At 30.6% G+C, this 19,696-nt stretch overlaps 3 protein-coding genes and 1 long non-coding RNA gene across 5 annotated transcripts; 2 read left to right on the top strand and 2 right to left on the bottom strand.

Moving 5' to 3' along the window:
• Positions 1–3,807: 3,807 nt before the first annotated feature.
• Positions 3,808–7,410, bottom strand: LOC126683296 (5'-methylthioadenosine nucleosidase-like). Of its 2 annotated transcripts, none has more exons than XM_050379146.2 (8): positions 7,167–7,410; positions 7,000–7,063; positions 6,618–6,709; positions 6,009–6,115; positions 5,552–5,626; positions 5,075–5,149; positions 4,864–4,956; positions 3,808–4,239 (listed from the first exon to the last, which is right to left on the bottom strand). In XM_050379146.2, exons 1-8 carry the CDS (start codon positions 7,252–7,254, stop codon positions 4,042–4,044), a joined length of 792 nt encoding a protein of 263 aa, XP_050235103.1. In that variant the 5' UTR covers positions 7,255–7,410; the 3' UTR covers positions 3,808–4,041. The 2 variants fall into 2 exon arrangements, with proteins under 2 accessions (XP_050235103.1, XP_050235104.1); XM_050379147.2 differs by having other exon boundaries at positions 7,000–7,055; positions 7,167–7,251.
• A 2,379-nt stretch (positions 7,411–9,789) lies between these two features.
• Positions 9,790–11,971, bottom strand: LOC126683229 (COBRA-like protein 1; the record flags this gene model as incomplete). Its single annotated transcript, XM_050379078.2, is given in 7 exon segments — positions 9,790–9,906; positions 9,908–10,190; positions 10,396–10,655; positions 10,968–11,127; positions 11,204–11,436; positions 11,594–11,814; positions 11,885–11,971. Coding segments are annotated over 7 exon segments (1,356 nt in total), but the record flags the coding sequence as incomplete, so codon positions are not given.
• A 2,115-nt stretch (positions 11,972–14,086) lies between these two features.
• Positions 14,087–14,924, top strand: LOC126682832 (uncharacterized). Its single transcript, XR_007641527.2, has 2 exons — positions 14,087–14,593; positions 14,723–14,924. It is a non-coding gene; the product is annotated as an uncharacterized LOC126682832 (long non-coding RNA).
• A 1,524-nt stretch (positions 14,925–16,448) lies between these two features.
• LOC126682990 (uncharacterized) lies at positions 16,449–18,538 on the top strand. Its single transcript, XM_050378798.2, has 3 exons — positions 16,449–16,610; positions 16,709–16,799; positions 17,578–18,538. Exons 1-3 carry the CDS (start codon positions 16,525–16,527, stop codon positions 18,319–18,321), a joined length of 921 nt encoding a protein of 306 aa, XP_050234755.1. The 5' UTR covers positions 16,449–16,524; the 3' UTR covers positions 18,322–18,538.
• Positions 18,539–19,696: the final 1,158 nt, after the last annotated feature.

Here is a 19,696-nt window from a genome sequence, read left to right as displayed (position 1 = left end):
TTAATTAATTAATTAAAAAGAAGAACAAATTATTATGAGATTCTGACATATTTTATAATTTACTGTTTCATCTCCTATATTTAAAAATCAAACAATATAATTCTATGTTTTCATTTACGTCTTCGTATATTCTTGAGAAACAACGGATTTCAAAAAGATGTAATCCACTTGCTTTTGCTCGCCAAATTGCGTAGTATTCAGCTGATATATCATATATGTATCAAAATCAATTTATATGGATATAAGTGAACTGGTTTGAGGAATATTTTTTTTTTTGTGGAATTGGCGAATCAAATATGAGTGAAAGACATTGGATTGAATTATATACTTTATAAATTGATTAAAACTGAGTTAAATACCACTGCATATGTCATTTTAGTTAATGTAGCTTGCTATTTGCTTCAAACTGTTGCAGAAAAAAAAATATAAAGAAGGGCGAAAGTTACTTTAACATACGGAAGAAAAATTGGTTTGTTTGATTTGGATTAAATATTGTGACATACAAAGGACTGCAACATTTTGCAAGTGTCTAAATAAGTCCTAAATAAGAGTACACTTGGAATAAGAGTACACTTGGCGGCTGAATTATAAAATATTCATTTGTCATATGTGGAAAGTTGTTTCATAGTTGTTGCTTTTTTTTTTTATCATAAATAGATTTATTTGTTAGCCGGAAGTTAACAAAAATTAATCAGTATTAATATCTATCTTTAAACAGACAAATAACGATATGAAAGAATCGGGGTTCAAATCCCCGATCTCATGCAAATATGAAGGACTTGGCCACTAGGCCAAACCTTCAAGTGCATTTTAGAGTTTATTAGTCCTAAATAAAAATTCATTTGGCTTGGCTTAATTAGAGAAAAGCACTTTTCACAAATTTAATTGTTAATCAATAAATATAGAGTTAAATTTTCAAAACTTGAATAATTATGTTTGTTTGATTATTAAATCATTATGGTGCAATTGAAATGCCACAAAAGAATAAAAATGATTTTCAAATGAGAATTTGCTACATCTAAAATATGTGACAATTATCTATTTAGGTGAAAGTAAAATGAAGCTTGTTTACATGCAAATGGATGAGAATAAATTTTAGGGAGGGATATGAACAACTTAAATATGGTGTAAATATAAAATTTATGAAATATTGGAGAAAACTAACTATTTGGAAAGATTAAATTATTTTAACATTTTAGATGGAGCTCTCATTGAAATTAATATAAAATATTTTTGGCTTTATTGAAGTTCATGAAGAATACTTTGTTTTATTTTTTTCTAAAGTTACGCCTGATGGTGTTTTTGTTTTTGATATTATCGTAAATGGCCATATATAAAAAAAATGTACTAATAAATATGGGCTATTGAGCAAGAAAATAATTAGAACATATTTGATGATGTTCAATAACTACCGTAACGGTTACGCTCGTGTTGCGTGAGTGAGATTAGATAGTTCTATAATTATTATTTTTAAAATTTAAAATCTCATGTATTGGAGTTGTTTTTTTTTTTAAATCCTATTTAATATAATAACTAGATTAATTTATTTATTAATTTAATTTGAAATATAATACATCGATTAGTTTTTCTATTTCTATAAATTGAATTAATTTAAATAATCTAATTTATAAATATAATTTTAAATTCAGGATTTATTAATATAATATAATATAATTTATTGATTAAAGTTAAAAAATTTCATATTCATTAACTTATAGAATAATTTACATTTTTTATCTCTTTAAATTTAGTAACCTTAAAACTTTCAAAATGCTGCTACTTTAAGCCCTATTTAATTAAATTTAATATAAAATTTTATAATGTATAAACATAATTAACCTATCAAATCTCTTCCAATTTCATAACTTAAAAACATCAATTAAAACTCTTGAAATTTCATCATCTATAAACATCAATAAAATAAATTTTCAAGTTTCATAACTACAAAAATTTTAAATTCTATTAGTTTAAACTTCAATTAATTAAATTAAAATTTTATAAAAATGTCATATTTAATAACATATAAATATTAATGATATAACAATTTTTTTTTGTAATTTCGTTATTAAAAAAATTAATTTATATAATTTTATTTAAAAATATATGTAATGCTCAATTAAGATGCACTTAAATAACAATTTTATTAATTTAATTAATGAACTAAAATTTAAAATAAAATATATTAATTGGTCATAAAGGTCCTTCATTTTTATTTTACATTAAATTACATAATTCAATTTATAAATATAAATTAATTATATAATTTATTAATAAAGATAATATAATATAATTTATTGATTAAATTTTAAAATCACTCTTCATATTCAATAACTCATAATTACTAATTATATGTTAAGACTCTTCAAATATCATAACTACAAAGCTTTTGCAATTTTATTAGTTTAATTTTTATTATTTAAATTTTAAAAATACAATAATTTTATAAATTATGAATAATAAGTTGAGCTCTTCAAATTTTATTACTTATAAACCATGCAAAACTTTTCAAATTTTATAACCATAAAATGTTTCTAATTTTATAAGTTTAACTCTTAATTAATTAAATTTAAAAAGCTTTATGTATTATATAACTTATATGTATTTTAAATATAATAAAACTTTTTAATTTCATAATAAATAGATTTTAAAAATTCTTATATTTCTTAGTTTATAAATATTAATAATATATCGCACCTCCTGTTTTGGATAATTAGGATGGGTTCTTTCAGTTAGGAATAAAACTTTAAAATTTATAGTTTTTAATTTTATATAAATGTAAATATTAATTAATAATATGTTGTAATAAGTTTGGCTGAAGGATTATGCATAAAAGGCTTAAGTTTCAGTATGTTGTCATAATGCCATTGCTACAATTATCAATCTCCGGAGAACAGAAATAACATAATACAACAAAAAATTTACTCTTTAACATGTATAAACAAAAACAAAATTGATGTAATATTTTTAAAAGGTAATGTTTTTAGTTTTAGTATTTTATCAAAATCTATCATATATCTTTTTTTAATGCAATTCCAAATTTTGTTTCAAAAGACAACTTTACTAATTGTTTGTTAGACAGATAGATAAGGGCGTAAAATCATACTACATGATTATGAAGAAACAGTACCCGAAAAGCCGCAAACAATATAAAACCGTAAACCAACTTGCTTTTGCTCCCAAATTTGTGCAGCATGTCACTAACTTTGCAGAGGTTGCATTAGCCGAAAAATGTCTGAATTTGACAATTTTATGATGAAGTAGAGATGGTGTAGATATGAGTGCAGAACATGTCATTGCACATATGTGTTTTTAGGGAAAAGGGTCAATCATGCCCCTAATGAAATGGCGTCAAACTGAGGGGCCTGATTGTTCATTTTTAGAAACGTCGGGGGCATGGATGAACCTTTCCGGACGTTGAGAGTTTATTTGATCTAGACTCTAAATCTTAGGGGCATGAATGTCCCTTTTCCCATGTTTTTAAGATCGTCTAAAAGGCCGCTTGACTAAATGATGTTAAAAATATTTTGAAAGCTCAGCTTTATAGTGTATAGTATAAATATAGATATAGATTTTAGCGGATATTATTAAAGGATTTCAATTGATTATATTGGAGAATTAGATAGTCTAATTGGTAGAGCCTTTTATCTTAAAGGTCACATTGATGTCTGACACTGCATCGACTGCGAGCTTAGAAATGAAGATCAACATGAAAGAAATAATCTTAAATCTTTGTGTTAACCACTTCGAGGGACATTAAAAGGCCGAGTATACCAACACATCTATGAGGATTAACAGCATACAAAAACGTTTAGCAGGGAATAAAGCCGTATATTACTTAAAGCAAAGTGCATTAGTTCACAAACTATCGGCTGAACCGACTAAATCATCAGCTTCATCTTTTAGCTACTCAGCTCAAATATGTATCAAAACTATGAACAAATTGTGGTTTTACCCGAAACAAATCTGGTTTTTTAGAGTGATTGGTGCACGAACCTTTTTCTCAATAAATCTTCAGAGTTCAAAATCGTTCACAAAGTCAATTTAGAGTTCAGACAAACACTTCCCGTTGATGAATTCAACTACTTGGGTGACTGATTGGTCAAGTGCAGCAGTCACAGCTGCCAAATTCTGCAGGAATTCCTCTGAGGTTGGTTTATCACCGTCCACTATGTCGGTCACTGCTTTGACAAATATTGCAGGGACTTTTAAGAGATCGGCAACATAAGCAACCGCTGCTCCCTGAGACAAGTTTCAAAAGATAAGGAATTAATCTATTGTAGAACCAGAAGAGATTTGCATTCAGAAATGAAACCATTCTATTGTTAAATGTGTTCCCTTAAATCATTTAAGCAACAAAGTAAAATGACAGCAGTAACCATGCATGACGGTTTACAACCTAATCTGTGCAATCCTACAGCAAAAGAATAAGAGGATTGCACATTATTCTCGTCAAACATAATATTATTGTGCGATATGTGCTGCCCAAAATATGCTTCCTAAAGTGGGAATTTCTTCTTCCATTTTTGTTCTTAGGCTTAGGGGAAGTGAAGTGACTCGAACTATGAACATTTGTTCGGAAAAAACAAACTGTGAACATTTGTACCAGGGTACTCCCTTCGTAGTTAGGTATGAACAAATGTTTAAGGTGCATCTAAATGCCAACTTGTAGTGATATTTTAAATTGATAAAATTATTATATCAATTTCATCCACCATCCTAAGGTAAAGCTTTAATAAAATCCATCAAACCTGTAATATGCCAAATCCATTTCATTATTTCTTCCAAAGGAAGAACAGAATATGCATGCCACATTCAGCATAAAATTTCAATTTATTATGTAAGTGTAAAATTTCAAAAAAATACCTCCATGTCCTTAACCACAGCGTCATTTGCAATAATTGAATCTTCATCCTGTGGGGACATGTCCAAAGAGTCTCCTGTAGACAATTTCCCAACCTGAAAAGTGTGCAAATGAGTATTATAAACACTACAAAACAGTGGAGGTTTAAATAGATGAAACATAAAAGTTATCATGTTGTCACAGTGAATAATCGGCATAAGCTAAACTACTCACCTTCAGGTTAAGCTCCTTCAGGAGATTGGATGTTGTGTAAGCCTGTCGCAAACAAACTCCATACAGATCGAAAACCTACCCAGGAAAAGGAAAGCATGAGCAAGACAGAATTGAAGGGAAATCCACGGTAAACAACTAAAGAAAGCATGCATAAGAAATGGGTTTCTTTCTCTCAACATAAAAATCTATCAGTATTAGGGACAGGTGTATCTTATGCTTGTCTTGTACGAGACTTTTGGCTTAGTATAGGATTTAATTAAGACCTTCATTGCCCACATGCATCCCAGAGCTCTGGTTCTAGATCACAAATTTGAGTTGTAAAAAAACCCACGGTTTAGTCAGAAAATATGACAAGCTGAGTGAAGCAATTGACCACTGGGGTGCTAGCTCTTGGATATACAGCAAGAATAGCAACAGAGTTCACCAGCAATTGGTGCATCTGAGAAATAAGAAATGATGAAAAGAAGGAATACTTACAGGGATAGGAATTCTTCGGTCGTGGAAAGCAATATCAGATATAAGGAATACATCACCAACGGAAGCTCCTTTTGCCTGGAAGCACCAAATTTAAAACAAACTGCATTACTTTGCTTTACAGAGAACTGTACACATGCTCTGGTTCACATAACTCCCAAGATATTCACTATGTGGAGTTTATTATTGTATATTAAATGAATGATCCGATCCACAGGGACCGCCATTAACAAGCTTTCAAACATTAGCAAAAACCCTGGTCAACAGGTCAGAGACAATAACTATGGGAAATCTCACCATACTAAATCACAAACCATCTATTTGATTATTCTCAAGGAGAACATTCTCTGAAAAATGCAATACAAACAATGGACAATTACATAAAAGAGGGTTACTTGAGTTCATATGTGTTTATGCTTAAAAGATAAAATACATCAGAAGTTGAAGAATAACATTGTACCTTAAAGCCTCCAGCAGTGCCAGCGTTGATTATTAAGTCTGGTTGTAAAGCTTGAATACCAGCATACGTGATAAGAGATGCTGAAATTGTGCCTACGCTATCAACTCCTAAAAAAGGACCAATCCATTGAATTTGGAGTAAGAACAACATTCATATCTTAACATTCTAATTAATTAAAGGCTATGTGTGGTTCATGGAATGAAATAGCATGGAATAGAATAGTTATTCCATAAAGAATGAAATTACTTTCTTTACTTTTCGAGAGTAGTTATTTCACAAAATTATGGAATAACAATTCCATAGAGTTACCGTTCCATAAACCAAAACAGTGAATAGCTATTCTCTATAGAGAAGCTAATCTATTTCAGACATATTTCATGAACCAAATATAGCCTAAATGTTATAGTAGACTATAAAATCCAATGCATATCCCATGCCCACTTCAGAAACATATACATCCAATCACTTGCATACTATGTCTCTTAAGATTCGAGGCGATTTAAATCCAAAATACACCAAACATTTGAAGAACAAAAGTAAATAAAAAGACTAATATGAAGTTTCACAGTTTCACTTCTTAGTATACAAAAGAATTACATATATACTTACCCAAAGCAGGATCTTTTCCTGGCCACACTATATTGATATGAAGATCTTTGTAAATACCATGATACCGCACCCACGGAATCCCTTTCGGAAACCTACATCCTTATAAACATTAACTATCAGAGATTCAAACAAAACAAAACACACACAATTGCGGAGCCAGAAAATCTTTACACGGCCAGCAAGACTATAAGATGTACAAGATTGACAAAATATAAATTTTAAGGCGGACATACTATAAATTTTAAGGCGAAAAAATTACACATTTCAATTCTAAATTAATAGTATTTTTTAAAAGAATGTATCAGTCAAAATTGAAACAGGGTTTGTTTGGAACAAATCATTAGCAAGATTTGAATTCAGTTCAGTTCAAATAAATACTTACGCAGAGTGAGGTTCCTCTTGGAGCTGAAACTTGTTAACCAGAGGCATAGCTTCCGCCTGCATAGCTGTTAGATTATCAGTGCAATCAACAAAAAAAAAATCATCATATCAATAAACTCATTAAAAAAAACTAGATCAATATTTAGTTATGTGTAAGTGAAATGATACCTATGATGATTAAAATAGTGGAAATCGGGCGTTGTTTTTCAACTTCTACCACCAAGTCTTCCGCCGATGCTTCGCCGTGAGGAGCCATTTCCGCCGCCGTCAGTGTCTGTTTGGATTAACAATCTCTACGAGAAATGATTGAGTATTTGTTATTTAGTTATTGTTATTGTAGGATGACAGAAACTGCGAGAAAAGGCCCAATCAAAATTAAACAGTTTGCTTTCTCTTTGAGCCAATAGGAAGACTATTATAGTCCGGTTGGATGGTTCTGCTAAATTTATAGTAATACATTTTTTTGGCTTATAAAATACTTTACTTTTAAAAAAATAGAAATTTGGCTTTTCTCAAAAAAATAATAATAGAAATTTGGTGAAAAAAAAAATTAATTTGAAATTCAATTAAAAAAAGTATTTTTTTTAACTGATACTGCCACCAACGACCACCAGATTTACATAGTTGTGGCCACCGCCCATCGTAGGTTGCTATCAATCATCATTTTCTAAAGAATGGCCACTAGATTTCAGTGAAGGATCGCCGAAATCCGATGGTGAATACGATGTAAATGATTTTTATAATTTTATATTTATATCAGATCAACAATCCAAAATTTAGGTGGATTTGAAAGTCACTGAATTCTAATCACAGGTTTGTTGTGAATTTAAATGGATTTTGATAGATCTTATATTGTTGTATTCACGTCAGTTCAACAGTTTAAAAAGTTAGATGGATTTGACATGGATTTTATGTGGATCTAAATAGATATTTTATTGCTGTATTCATATCAAATCAACAATTCTAAATTTAGGCGAATCAAACCTAAATTTTAGGTGAGCATAGATATATCTTATATTATTATATTCATGTTACATCAATAATTCAAAATTTAAAAAATATGGCGTCAAATTTAAATAGAAAGATCAAGGGGGTAGTTACTATTTATCCCATAAGTTTAAGTCTGAAATACTACTACTCCCGTGACGTTTTAAAAGTCAATTGTTACTCTTGACGTTTGATCAAATTTATTTTTTTCCCCTTTCGTTAGTTAAATTCGTTAGTTGACCTGGTCAAAGTATCTGATAATTAAAAATTAAATAAAATCCTGAATTTATTTTTCTTTCAAAAAATTCATAGAATTATTTTACAAAATTAAAAAATATCAATAAATAGTAATATATTTACTATATATATATATATATATATATATATATATATATATATATATATATACTATTAATATGTGTAGGTAATTTTAATGATTTTATGGAGTTTTTTTGAAAGAAAAATAAAATTAAGAGTTAAAATTGAACTGAATATATAACAATAAGACCCTTTGACTTAGTCAACTAACAGAATTAAGTGACGGAAGGGTGAAATAATGATTTTGATCAAACGTTAGGGGATAGATTTTTTTTTTTTTTGATAATTTGGGGAAGGGGGAGCGCTTGTGGGAGGAAACGAACCCACGACCTAGCAGTTTGCTGCTTAGCGCTTATACCATTTGAGTTATAGCTCATTGGTACGTTAGGGGATAGATAGTTGACGTTTAAATGTCATGTGGGTAGTAGTATTTAGCACATAAATTCATGAGGTAAATAATAATTGTCTCTAATATAATTATCAAAAAAACTTATCTCTAATATTATTATATGCATGTCAGAAAAACATTAATCACTTATAATTGTATTTTACATAATTAAATTTAGTATATTAAGTTCAGTTGGTCATCATACTTTTTATTCTTAAACTTTCTTTATTGATATTTAAAATTTAATAATTATTAACTATTAAAATCAAAAAATTCGAGTGGAACCGATTGAACCGGTCCAACTGTAAATCCTTCGTGAAGCCATTTGATCTCTGATCCGCTTTAAAAACATTGCTTTTGAAAGTGTTAGTATGAGATGGTAGTTATAACATAAAATTATAACAATTATCCCTAATAGACATATGCCAAGTCTAACGGTGTGGTACAAAAAATATGAAAGCACATGGTGAGTTGCTTGGTTGTTTTTGAAACTATGATTAAGGACTTAGAAAAGGGTAATCAACATGTGTTTCAACCATCTAAGGATATGATTGATATGCTTCTTGATTAGTAAAAATGGAAAATACGTGCTTCAAATGGACTGATTACGTGCAATCTATGACTAATTGAGCACACTTCTTCATTTGGATAAATCTTCTTACAAATTTATTGTTTTCTTTTTGATTTAGTTGTGTGTTTTATCTATGATTGATTTTTTTTGACGAACTTAAATTTCTTATTATATACGTCGAGGAATATGGGGCATCAGGCAGTTGTTCACTAATGCCTTCGACTCTTTCGACCTCACCGGCATATAGTCTAGCGGCGGGGATATTGTAAGTCGATCTGGGAGTTCCGAGTTCCAATCCTCCTCCCCCATTGGGTTTGAGAATTTGTTTTTAGTGATACAAGTATGGTAGTACAAATAAGATATATAAAGTATATGTCTTTATAATAAGACGATATTGCCATAGGTTACCATCCCAAAAATAAAAAATTCTTATATAAACTATGTTCAACTTTGTCATATATATACAGACACATCTAATAATTTGATTAATTGATCAATTTTTTCACACATGTAATAATGAGGTGAAATATCATTAGTTCTGTTTATAAATGTCGTGATGGACAAGATCTATATAAGAATTTCTTCCGGAAAAATTCACAATTTTTATGTACAAGTTATTCACTAAATCAAAGCCGAGTCATGAGTAATCTGAAAGTCCAATACAGTAAGAGGAGAATGAAAAGATAAGGAGGTGGTTTTGTGGCGGAGCAGGCATTTGGTTGTGTAGGAAAGATGTCGGGAAGAGGCATTTCGCAGTCCTCGCCGCCAAAATATATTCGTCGCGGAAATGCCCAGCCGTTGCTAAAAGTAAAAATGCTCAAATCTTTTTCTAGAAGTATCTCTGTTGTTACTGATCCTACTTGTTCCTCATTCACTTGTAATATTTCTTTGTTGTAGTTCTGTAATCCCCAGAACAGGGCAACTTTATCTGCATAATAAGTAATATGTAAATATTAAACGTTACATGTTTATAATACGGATTGTACGACTTGATACACTAAACACGTTCAATTAAATGTGTTATTGAATTAATCTGTTAGATATGACACATAAAAATTCATCTAATTATTTAGATAATCTATAAAATTATTTAATATAATATAAATAATCTAATAAGTACACCTATTAAGTACCTGTGAAGCCAAAAGTGGGGAGTGTTGTAGTATTGAAGCTGTATGCAGTGGTCTTCTGACTGAAACCAGGATGCTGTACTAATACATTCCAGTTTGAATAGTTTCTCTTATAATTGTAATTAGAAATTGTAAGTTTTACTCTCCAATGACTCCTGTAATTGTTCTTCACATGCCAATGAACTCTCACAGGACACATATGATTTGTGCATTTCACAATTTCTTGACTATTAACATCCGATACCGATGACGATGAATCTCCCCTGATTTTCCATAAAGATATTTGAGTAACACCTAGATTATATCATATATTTCAATATTTAATATGTAAACTCTAGCCTGGGTTCACACGAAAATATAAACTAAATTTAACTTAACAACCCGAATGAAATGTATCGTTATGGTATACTGATATTAGATATGGTTCAAAACCACAGCTGACCATAATTAAAACCCAATTTTTTTATAATGTCAATCTAATCGAATTGAATTTATCAATTTGGTTTCGGTTATTCGGTTTTGTCCCATGGCTCACCCTAAGGTGATTGAGGTGTATGGAAAGTATTGAAACGCACCTTATGCATGGAACCGAAGTTAGTTCTGTCTCTCTGCATCCACAGCTACATTCAGGGCAAGTTGTGACCTTGGAATTATAGAATGTCGAGAGAGAAACGCAACAAACAGGTTTCGTATTTGCTAAAAAACTAGAGTATGTGCATTTTGATTTCCATGTTCCTGAAATAATTAATATACATCATTTTCTGATTTAATATCAGAGAAAAAGCAGTTGGTAAGTTGTATATATACTTACTATAAACCTGAACTTTTCTTCTGCCCCCAAGATCTGATGACTGAGTAGGCTCAGTCTCCTGAACTGGACTACAAGTGTAGCCAGGCCCTGGTGCTAATAATGTAAGATTAGCCGGTGGAGATACCGTTGAATTCCCGTTCAAGTTTCCAACCGTCATCTCAAAGGAAGAAAATGAATTGGAAGGTTCGATAGCCCAGGCAGCTAGAACGCCTCCATGACAACAATCTTCTGACCTGTTACGTAGTATCGGAATCAAAAATACTGATATGCAAAACTTTGAAACAAATTTATAGCAGTAGAACGTTTTGACAATAATAAGTCATAAATATAGATTTTTCGGAGTTTTAGAAGCATTTTCGGAAATTAGAATAAAATACCAGGGTAACATACCTGTTAACGGGCAAGGAATCTGGCATCAGATCAGCAATGACAGGATTTGGCAGGCAAGAGTGCGGTTTTTGGAACTTGAAAGCCTTACACTCGCCTTGTACTGTGGCGAACGCACCCCACATCGACCAGATTACCTCTTTATTAGTCCATTCCCACCCTAAATTCCAACCCGGTTTGTCGATATGCCGATACTGATAACGATTTTCGATACTTACTCTGGCCTGCAGAATTACATCCCATGTTTCAGAAAAATATTGAATTCAAAATTACTGCAAAAAACAGCGTACTAACCTGATACCCGTCAGTTGTCCACTCATGAATATCAAATGTAACTGCAATATTTCCATTAGGATCCAAAGGATCATAGCAGTCTGAGAATCATAACAAAAAAATGCAGATTATTCGACAGATTGTTAAGCGAAATCCGAAAAAGAAAACAAAGAGAGTAAAGAAATGAAAATTTGAGAGGTGCCTGAGAAAGTGCAGCAAGCAATTAATAAAATTGTAATCAGTAATAACTTCATCTTAGTTTCTCAGATAATGGAGTGGAGCGACAGTTAATTTAGTTGAGTGAGACCAGATTAAGACTATGGTAGCATCAAGAATCAGTACAGACAAGAACCATTATATCGGAATTATCAAAAGAATATTGCAATGCTAAGTGAGTCAACACTCAGAAATACTTAATAAATTAGTTTAATGGTTTATCCATTGTGGAGGCAAAAACATACAAAACAGAACATGAGTTTCTTGTACATAAAGAATTGTCTTTACATGTATGAACGGCAATAAATTCATTTTTGTTATTCTACAATAGCAAGAAATAATACTTATGTTTGGTTTATCAAATGAAATAACTATCTCACAAGGCATACAATAGGAGATACTTACTAATTTCCCCCGGACTTTAGGTCATAATTACCAATCCTTTCATGACTTTTAAAAGGTTTAAAGGCAAAAGAAATTCAAACCTTTACGACTTCTTGTAATTGAAACCAAACTTTTTAATTTTTGAATAATAGCTAAATTGCACTTTTGTTGTTGCAATAATAGTCAAATTGGTGGTCAAACTTGTTGTTTTCAATTAACATATTAGGTTATTATTATTTTTTGATGTATAATAATATACACAAGAAGTGGCAAAAAATTCAAAAAATTCACATAAAAAAATGCAATTTGGCTATTATTGCAAAAATTAAAAAGTTTGGTTTAAATTGCAACAAGTCGTAAAGGTTTCGATATTTTTTACTATTAGGCCATTTTAAAATGAACTTTATTTTTAACAACCAGGTTATTTAATTGAGTCAAATAACATAATTAATTAACGGAAGGGGATAGTAATTAACTTAATCAAACATTAGGGGATAAACAATTGACTTTTTGAAAATTATAAGAAAACTCGTAATTATAACCTAAAGTCAGGAAAAAAAAAGTAATCATCTCTTAATTTATTTAGTTTGATTTATTTAATTTGAAATTTGTTGTTATAAATTGAGGTTAATAATTGGATAGTTTTTTCCGTGGATACGACATTCGAATTCGCACTTTATACTACTCATTGGTATTTTTTACTTCCAGATTTTTATCAATATTATTATTATTTATTTATGGAGGTTGAATTTAAAAAATAATAATAAATATTTTTTTGATGTTTTAAAACAACAAAAATCATAAATTAAATATTTTTCATAAGGCGATGAGCATTTATGAACCGAACAAAGGCATCAAAGATTAATTAATCCATAGAACAAATCGGTCTAGCTAGATGACGTCCATTACACATGTGCATTGTGCATGGCTAGTAGAATACAAAGTGATCCAGTCTGCCAGTGGCCTCTTCCTCAGCGTCAATCTAATTAAATTAATTAATGTTAAGACAACAAATATAAAAGCTTTAATGGCTGACTGAAGATTAGACTCGATCCATGTGATTTTTCGTACCTTTTATTTATATTCAACTCAAAAAGTTAAGACATGACGGACCATTACCTTATAGTAATATTATACGTACAAAAAGTAGAAGAATATAATTAAATACTTAAAAAAAACGAGATGAGACCATTAAAAACGTAATACTGACACTACAAGAAATTCACTATATTGTGATAAAAATATTAATGACAAAACAAATTTTGTCATCATAAATGAGTTTATTGTGACAAAAATTATTTTTGTAGAAATTAAGATAAAAATAGATTTTATTGTGATAAATTTATATTTTGACAAATATTTTTACCACTTTAAAAGATATATATTTGTTTTGTGACAAAATATTTATCATAAAAATTATTTATCACTATATATTATAATTAAAGTTGTGATGATAAAATAAATTTTGTCATAATACATAAATTTATTATGACAAAGATTATTTTGTAGCAATTAAGATAAAAAATAAATAATAGCGTGATAACTTTATATTTAGACAAATAATTTTGTCACAATAAAAAAAAATTCTTTATTTTATGAGGAAATATTTGTCACAAAAATTATTTCACCGCTATATATTATAAAAATAAATTTGATGATAAAATTAATTATTTTATCACTATATATTATATTTAGTGGTGTTGCAGTTATCAATAGTTCCCCACGTCATGCCATTACTAATGTTTATTTTTTTTATTAAGAGCCACGACTACTTCAAACAATAAAAGAAAACACACTATCACTATAAATAATTACTAAAATTAAATCATACTTTTAATCTCTCTAACAAACCTCTCTCGATCAAAGCACGGTAACAACTCCATCTTCATCCCCACAACCGATCTAACCTTCTTCATTCCGAACCTAATTTTTTTAATTTTTTATTTATATCTTGTTTAATAGATTGAGAATCAATAGATCTTTGGCTTTCCATGCAATAAAGAACATAATGGTTATGAACAATCATTTTCTTTGGCAAAGTTTTAAATAGAAATAAGATCCAGGTTGTTTGCCTTATGGGAAAGTTTGTTTCAATTTTAAGCAGAAGTATTTGAATGATTTGCTATTAAGGTATGCGATTTTCTCTCTTTAATTCAAGTTCTTAATATATATGTTGTTAATTTTATTCTTAACAATTTGAATCAGGGGTCATATGACCTATTGATCTGCTATTAAGGTATACTTTTAATTTAATTGCAGATGGAAGTGACTGATTTGACAAAGAAATAACAATAAAATGGACATCTCTCCCGGATAAATTAAGTTTTATTTTATTGTTTGCATATCTTGTTGTTGTTTCCGCAGTTTATTATTTTTAGGATATTAAAGATGAATACATTTATGATTGTATGTAAGAAATTTTATTAAGTATTTATCTATCATTTTTCTTTTGGATGTAAAATTGTGATTTTTCTATCGATTTAGTACTTTATAATTATATACTGGTACTCATTGAATATTTAGTACTTTATAATTATGAAATTTTTAAGCCATAATTCATCATAAAATAAATTACCGTCAAATAAATTTAATCAAATATAAATTGGTGACAATAAATCTCATCACTATTTTTATTTAGTGACAATCTAGTCACATTATAAAATTTACAGTAATTTTTTTATGATAATATAAATTTATCGCAATTGACTAATTAATATAAAATTAAGTATAATGACGTAATTATTTTGATCATGATAGAAATTGTGAGAAATAATTCCGTCAAAAAAATAAATTTTGTCACTAAAAATACTTACTTATTATGACAAATTTAGTATTAATAATGACAAATTTTATTTATTGTGATATAGTTAATCGTCATAATATGTATATATTATGACAACAATAGTTTATCACAATTACAAATTATAGTGACAAATTTATTATTTTGTCATAATAACATTATTGAGACGGGATTGTTTTGACGAACTCGATGACAAACATAATTTGTCACAATATGCCATTTGTGACAAAATTTGATTCTAATGTGATAAAAATATTCATCACAACAAGTCAAATTTCTTGTAGTGTGAGCAGAGCAGAGTAGAAAAACAATCAAGGTAATTGATAATTACAAAAATGAACAGTTAATCAACCGAGCACTTGCATAGATAATAATGTCAAAAGGAATCAGGCTAGATAAACCTGGAAATCACTCTGATGGTAAAATCAACACACTGCTGTTACGTCCAGCGAGAATCTCAAAATGATCCCACGATCTCACGTCCAAGTGAATGGATAGGTGGTTCGCCTGACTCTAGCATTGTGTTGCCTATGAAGGACTGGACAAATTCTTATTGGGCTCGCCTAGTCCTTCACAATATTCGGTATAAAACTGATCGGTAACAATAATCGATAATAAATAAAAATATATATTGTGTTGTGTTATATATATATTCTCTTGTATTTCAAAAATACATGTAAGTAAAAATATAACCAATTATAATGAATTCCTAATTGTCTTTCATTCCATCAACTTAATAATTTACTTACCAATGAATTATAGTTCAAATTCTATAAATGCTGGGCAGCAATCCGTTAGATCATAAAATAAATTCCTCTCACTACCGCTACCCTTTTCTCAATTATAAAAAAAAATCAGTAATTTAGTGAGACAAATACAATTAAAATATAATTTGTGTAGTGTTGTATATACAGATAAAAACATTCACATAAATGCTTAAAACCCTATCTTTATAATATCTGGTTGAACTTTATGATAAATATAAATTGGACAGCCACCAGTCCACAAGTACCATCTACTACATCAAAATATCTAGATTCTCATATATACTTATGCAGTAAATGTAAAGTAGTTTAATTAGTAGCCGATAATGCTGCTCAAGAAACTATATAAATAGTTGAGTTGATGTTAAAGTGATGAAATATGAGCAATGCTAGATATTAAATTATTTCTCAACTGCCAACCCATACTATCATTAATATGAGATCTTATATTTATATATATAGTGAAAAATAGACAAACATTAACCAAGAAAATAAAAATGGCAGAAAATAATGCAGGCCTTATTGGTGATGAAGAAAATGGCTATGTGGGGAAAAGAGTACAACCCTTTGCCTCTACACCAGGGCAAGTTTGATCCATTTCTGTTAGTTTTGGGGTTTTTTTGCTATTAAATTTTTTGAGTTTTATTAACTGATGGAGGAAATTTTGGTTTGGTTTTGCAGGCGAGAATTTGAGAAAAATGAGGGTGGGAAGAAGCAAAATAGCACTGCTATGAACATTGTTTTGGGCTTGAAAGAGCTTTCTTCTTTGAATGTTAGTACTTAACTTATCTTCTGTGCAAGCAGTTTCCTTACTCAACTTGTTCTCATCATTGGACTGACTCTGAGTATCTATCCGGCACGGCTCAAGTCCGTATAAATTTATTCGGGGTTAAAAACCGATTTGGATATTTAAAATTGATTTATTTTCTTAAGGTTATTGAACTTTAATTTGCTAGTTATCGGTTGGTACTTTAATCAGTTTAATGAAATCTCACCAAATATGTTGTGTGGAACTGAAACACGGACCACATCATCTTTTAATAAACAAAATGTACACGCCACTCATACCATAAAATCACATTAGTTATTTTAGTCAAATTTCATCAACGTACCAACCGATGATGGAGCATCAAATTAAAGATTAGTAACCTTAAAGAAATATATCAGTCATTACAATAATGCCATTGTTTTAATGACGTGTCATAATGTGAGAGGTTAGTATACGGATGATGTGGTGGACTGAGTCTACCTAAGAATCTCTCCAATTTTTGATATTCTTTACTTAAATTTAGGCCAAACTTGAATTAGAAATTTAATAGTATATTAGAATTTCGGAAACGTTTCTGAACGTAGATATGTCAAATTCAAGAGTTGATGTGCAATAAAGCCAAATAAAGAAACCTAACTACTGATTAATGTTTATGGGTAGTTGTTAAATTTGGTAGTTGATCTCCTTAATATTTTGTCAATTACAACCCTATAAATGTTTTTTTATTCTGACAATTACAACCCTTTAAATCTTGCTAAACTATAATCTGATGGGGTATCAGGTTTGGAGAGCATGTGTGGCAGAGATTCTAGGCACAGCAGCTCTAGTTTTTGCTATGGACACAATAGTCATTTCCTCTTATGAGACTGCAACAAAAACACCAAATCTGATAATGGCAACTCTAATTGCCATAACTGTCACAGTTCTTCTCATTGCCACATTCCCCATTTCTGGTGGACATATCAACCCTGTCATCACCTTCGCAGCGGCATTAACCGGCATCGTTTCGCTTTCACGGGCCGCGGTGTACATCTTGGCCCAATGTTTGGGAGGCATTTTAGGTGCATTAGCCCTAAAAGCTGTAGCCAATAGTAAAATAGAGCAAACTTTTTCACTTGGAGGCTGCACTCTAAGTGTTGTTGTGCCAGGCCCAGCAGGGCCCATTGTTATTGGGCTTGAGAGAGGCCAGGCCCTTTGGCTAGAGATAATTTGTACATTCTTTTTCCTATTTTCTTCAATTTGGCTAGCATTTGACAAACGCCAAGCTAAGCCTTTGGGCTCGGTTAAGGTTTGTAGCATAATTGGGCTAGTAGTGGGCCTTCTTGTGTTCATATCGACAACGGTGACAGCCACGAAAGGATACGCCGGAGTCGGGATGAATCCGGCAAGGTGTCTAGGCCCAGCCCTGGTTAGAGGTGGTCATCTATGGAATGGGCATTGGGTGTTTTGGGTTGGGCCTATGATATCTTGTGTGGTTTTTGCTGTTTACACCAAGATTATTCCAAAAGCTCAAGTCTATGAATAAGGTTTATGATACCTATGAAATGCATGTTTATGAAGTTAGGAGACTTGGAAGTTAATAATGGTTATTTATGGTGTTTTGTCAGAGGTTTTTTAGTTTGTGGTTTGGAAGTGTTGGGCCATTTGTACACCAAACTTATTAAATTTGTGGATGTTGACTTTAAACTATATGTTATAAATGTAATATATATATAATATATCTGAGGTTTTTTTTTAATGAAGATTTATGGATCATAATTGTGTTAATGTGGATTTCAATTCATATAATAAATGTTTGCAAGTCTTCTTGGTGGTGTTTACTATATTTAGTTCCAGTAAATTAAAACCTACTGCTAGTTGTCATTTCCTTGAGTTGGCTATTTAAAATATCCGGTTAAATTTGGAAGAACATAAAAAGTTTTGAATTTCTGTTTCATTAGACCAAATAGGGTTAATCATTAAATTATATCAAAAAAATCACTTAATTTCCTAAAATATGCTCTAAGCCCAAAACATATATCTTTATTTAAAAAATAAATGTTTAAAAAGGATACATATATACTACATTAGATCCTCAAAGATGCATCAATAATACATTTTAGTTACATTTCTAATACTATGCAACGTGATTTACAAGATTATCTCAAAAGTGTTAGCAAATCGATTGAAATCAGTTCTTTCGTCCCTAATCAATGAATCTCAAAGTGCATTTGTCCCCGGAAGGTTGATTACTGATAATGCCTTAGTTGCTTTTGAGATGTTTCACTCTATGGCTCGGAGATCGCAGGGGAAGAGTGGCTCAGTAGCAATTAAACTCGATATGAGTAAAGCCTATGATAGAGTGGAATGGAGTTTCATTGAAGGTGTTATGCGAAAAATGGGATTCCCCTCGCTGTTCGTTAAGCTGATTATGGCATGTGTTAATTCAGTTACTTTCTCTTTTCTTATTAACGGCAAGCCTCATGGTTTTCTCAAACCTCAGAGAGGCCTCCGGCAAGGAGATCCTATCTCACCGTACTTGTTCCTTATGTGTATGGAAGGCATCTCGGCCTTGTTAAGAAGAAGTGCTGCTAGCGGTTTGTTGTCTGGAGGCCGAGTTTGTAGGGGGGGTCCGAGAATCACTCATCTCCTCTTTGCTGACGACAGCATTCTGTTTGCGAAAGCTTCTCGACAGGAGTGTAATGAGCTCAAGCGTATTATTGATTTATTTGAGAGAGCTACGGGGCAGGTTGTCAACCTTGATAAGTCAGAAATGGTGTTCAGCTCTGGCGTTCCGCAAGAAAATAGAGATGGTTTAGCAGCGGCTTTAGGTGTCAAAACGGTGGAAGAATTCAAAAAATATCTGGGAATGCCGACGCTTATAGGTCGATCAAAAAAGCCTATCTTTGCTTTCCTTCGGG

Source organism: Mercurialis annua, linkage group LG5 (assembly GCF_937616625.2).
Source record: "Mercurialis annua linkage group LG5, ddMerAnnu1.2, whole genome shotgun sequence".
Lineage (NCBI taxonomy): Eukaryota > Viridiplantae > Streptophyta > Magnoliopsida > Malpighiales > Euphorbiaceae > Mercurialis > Mercurialis annua.
Note: the sequence above shows the minus strand (reverse complement) of the source record. Positions and strands in the feature narration are given on the sequence as shown.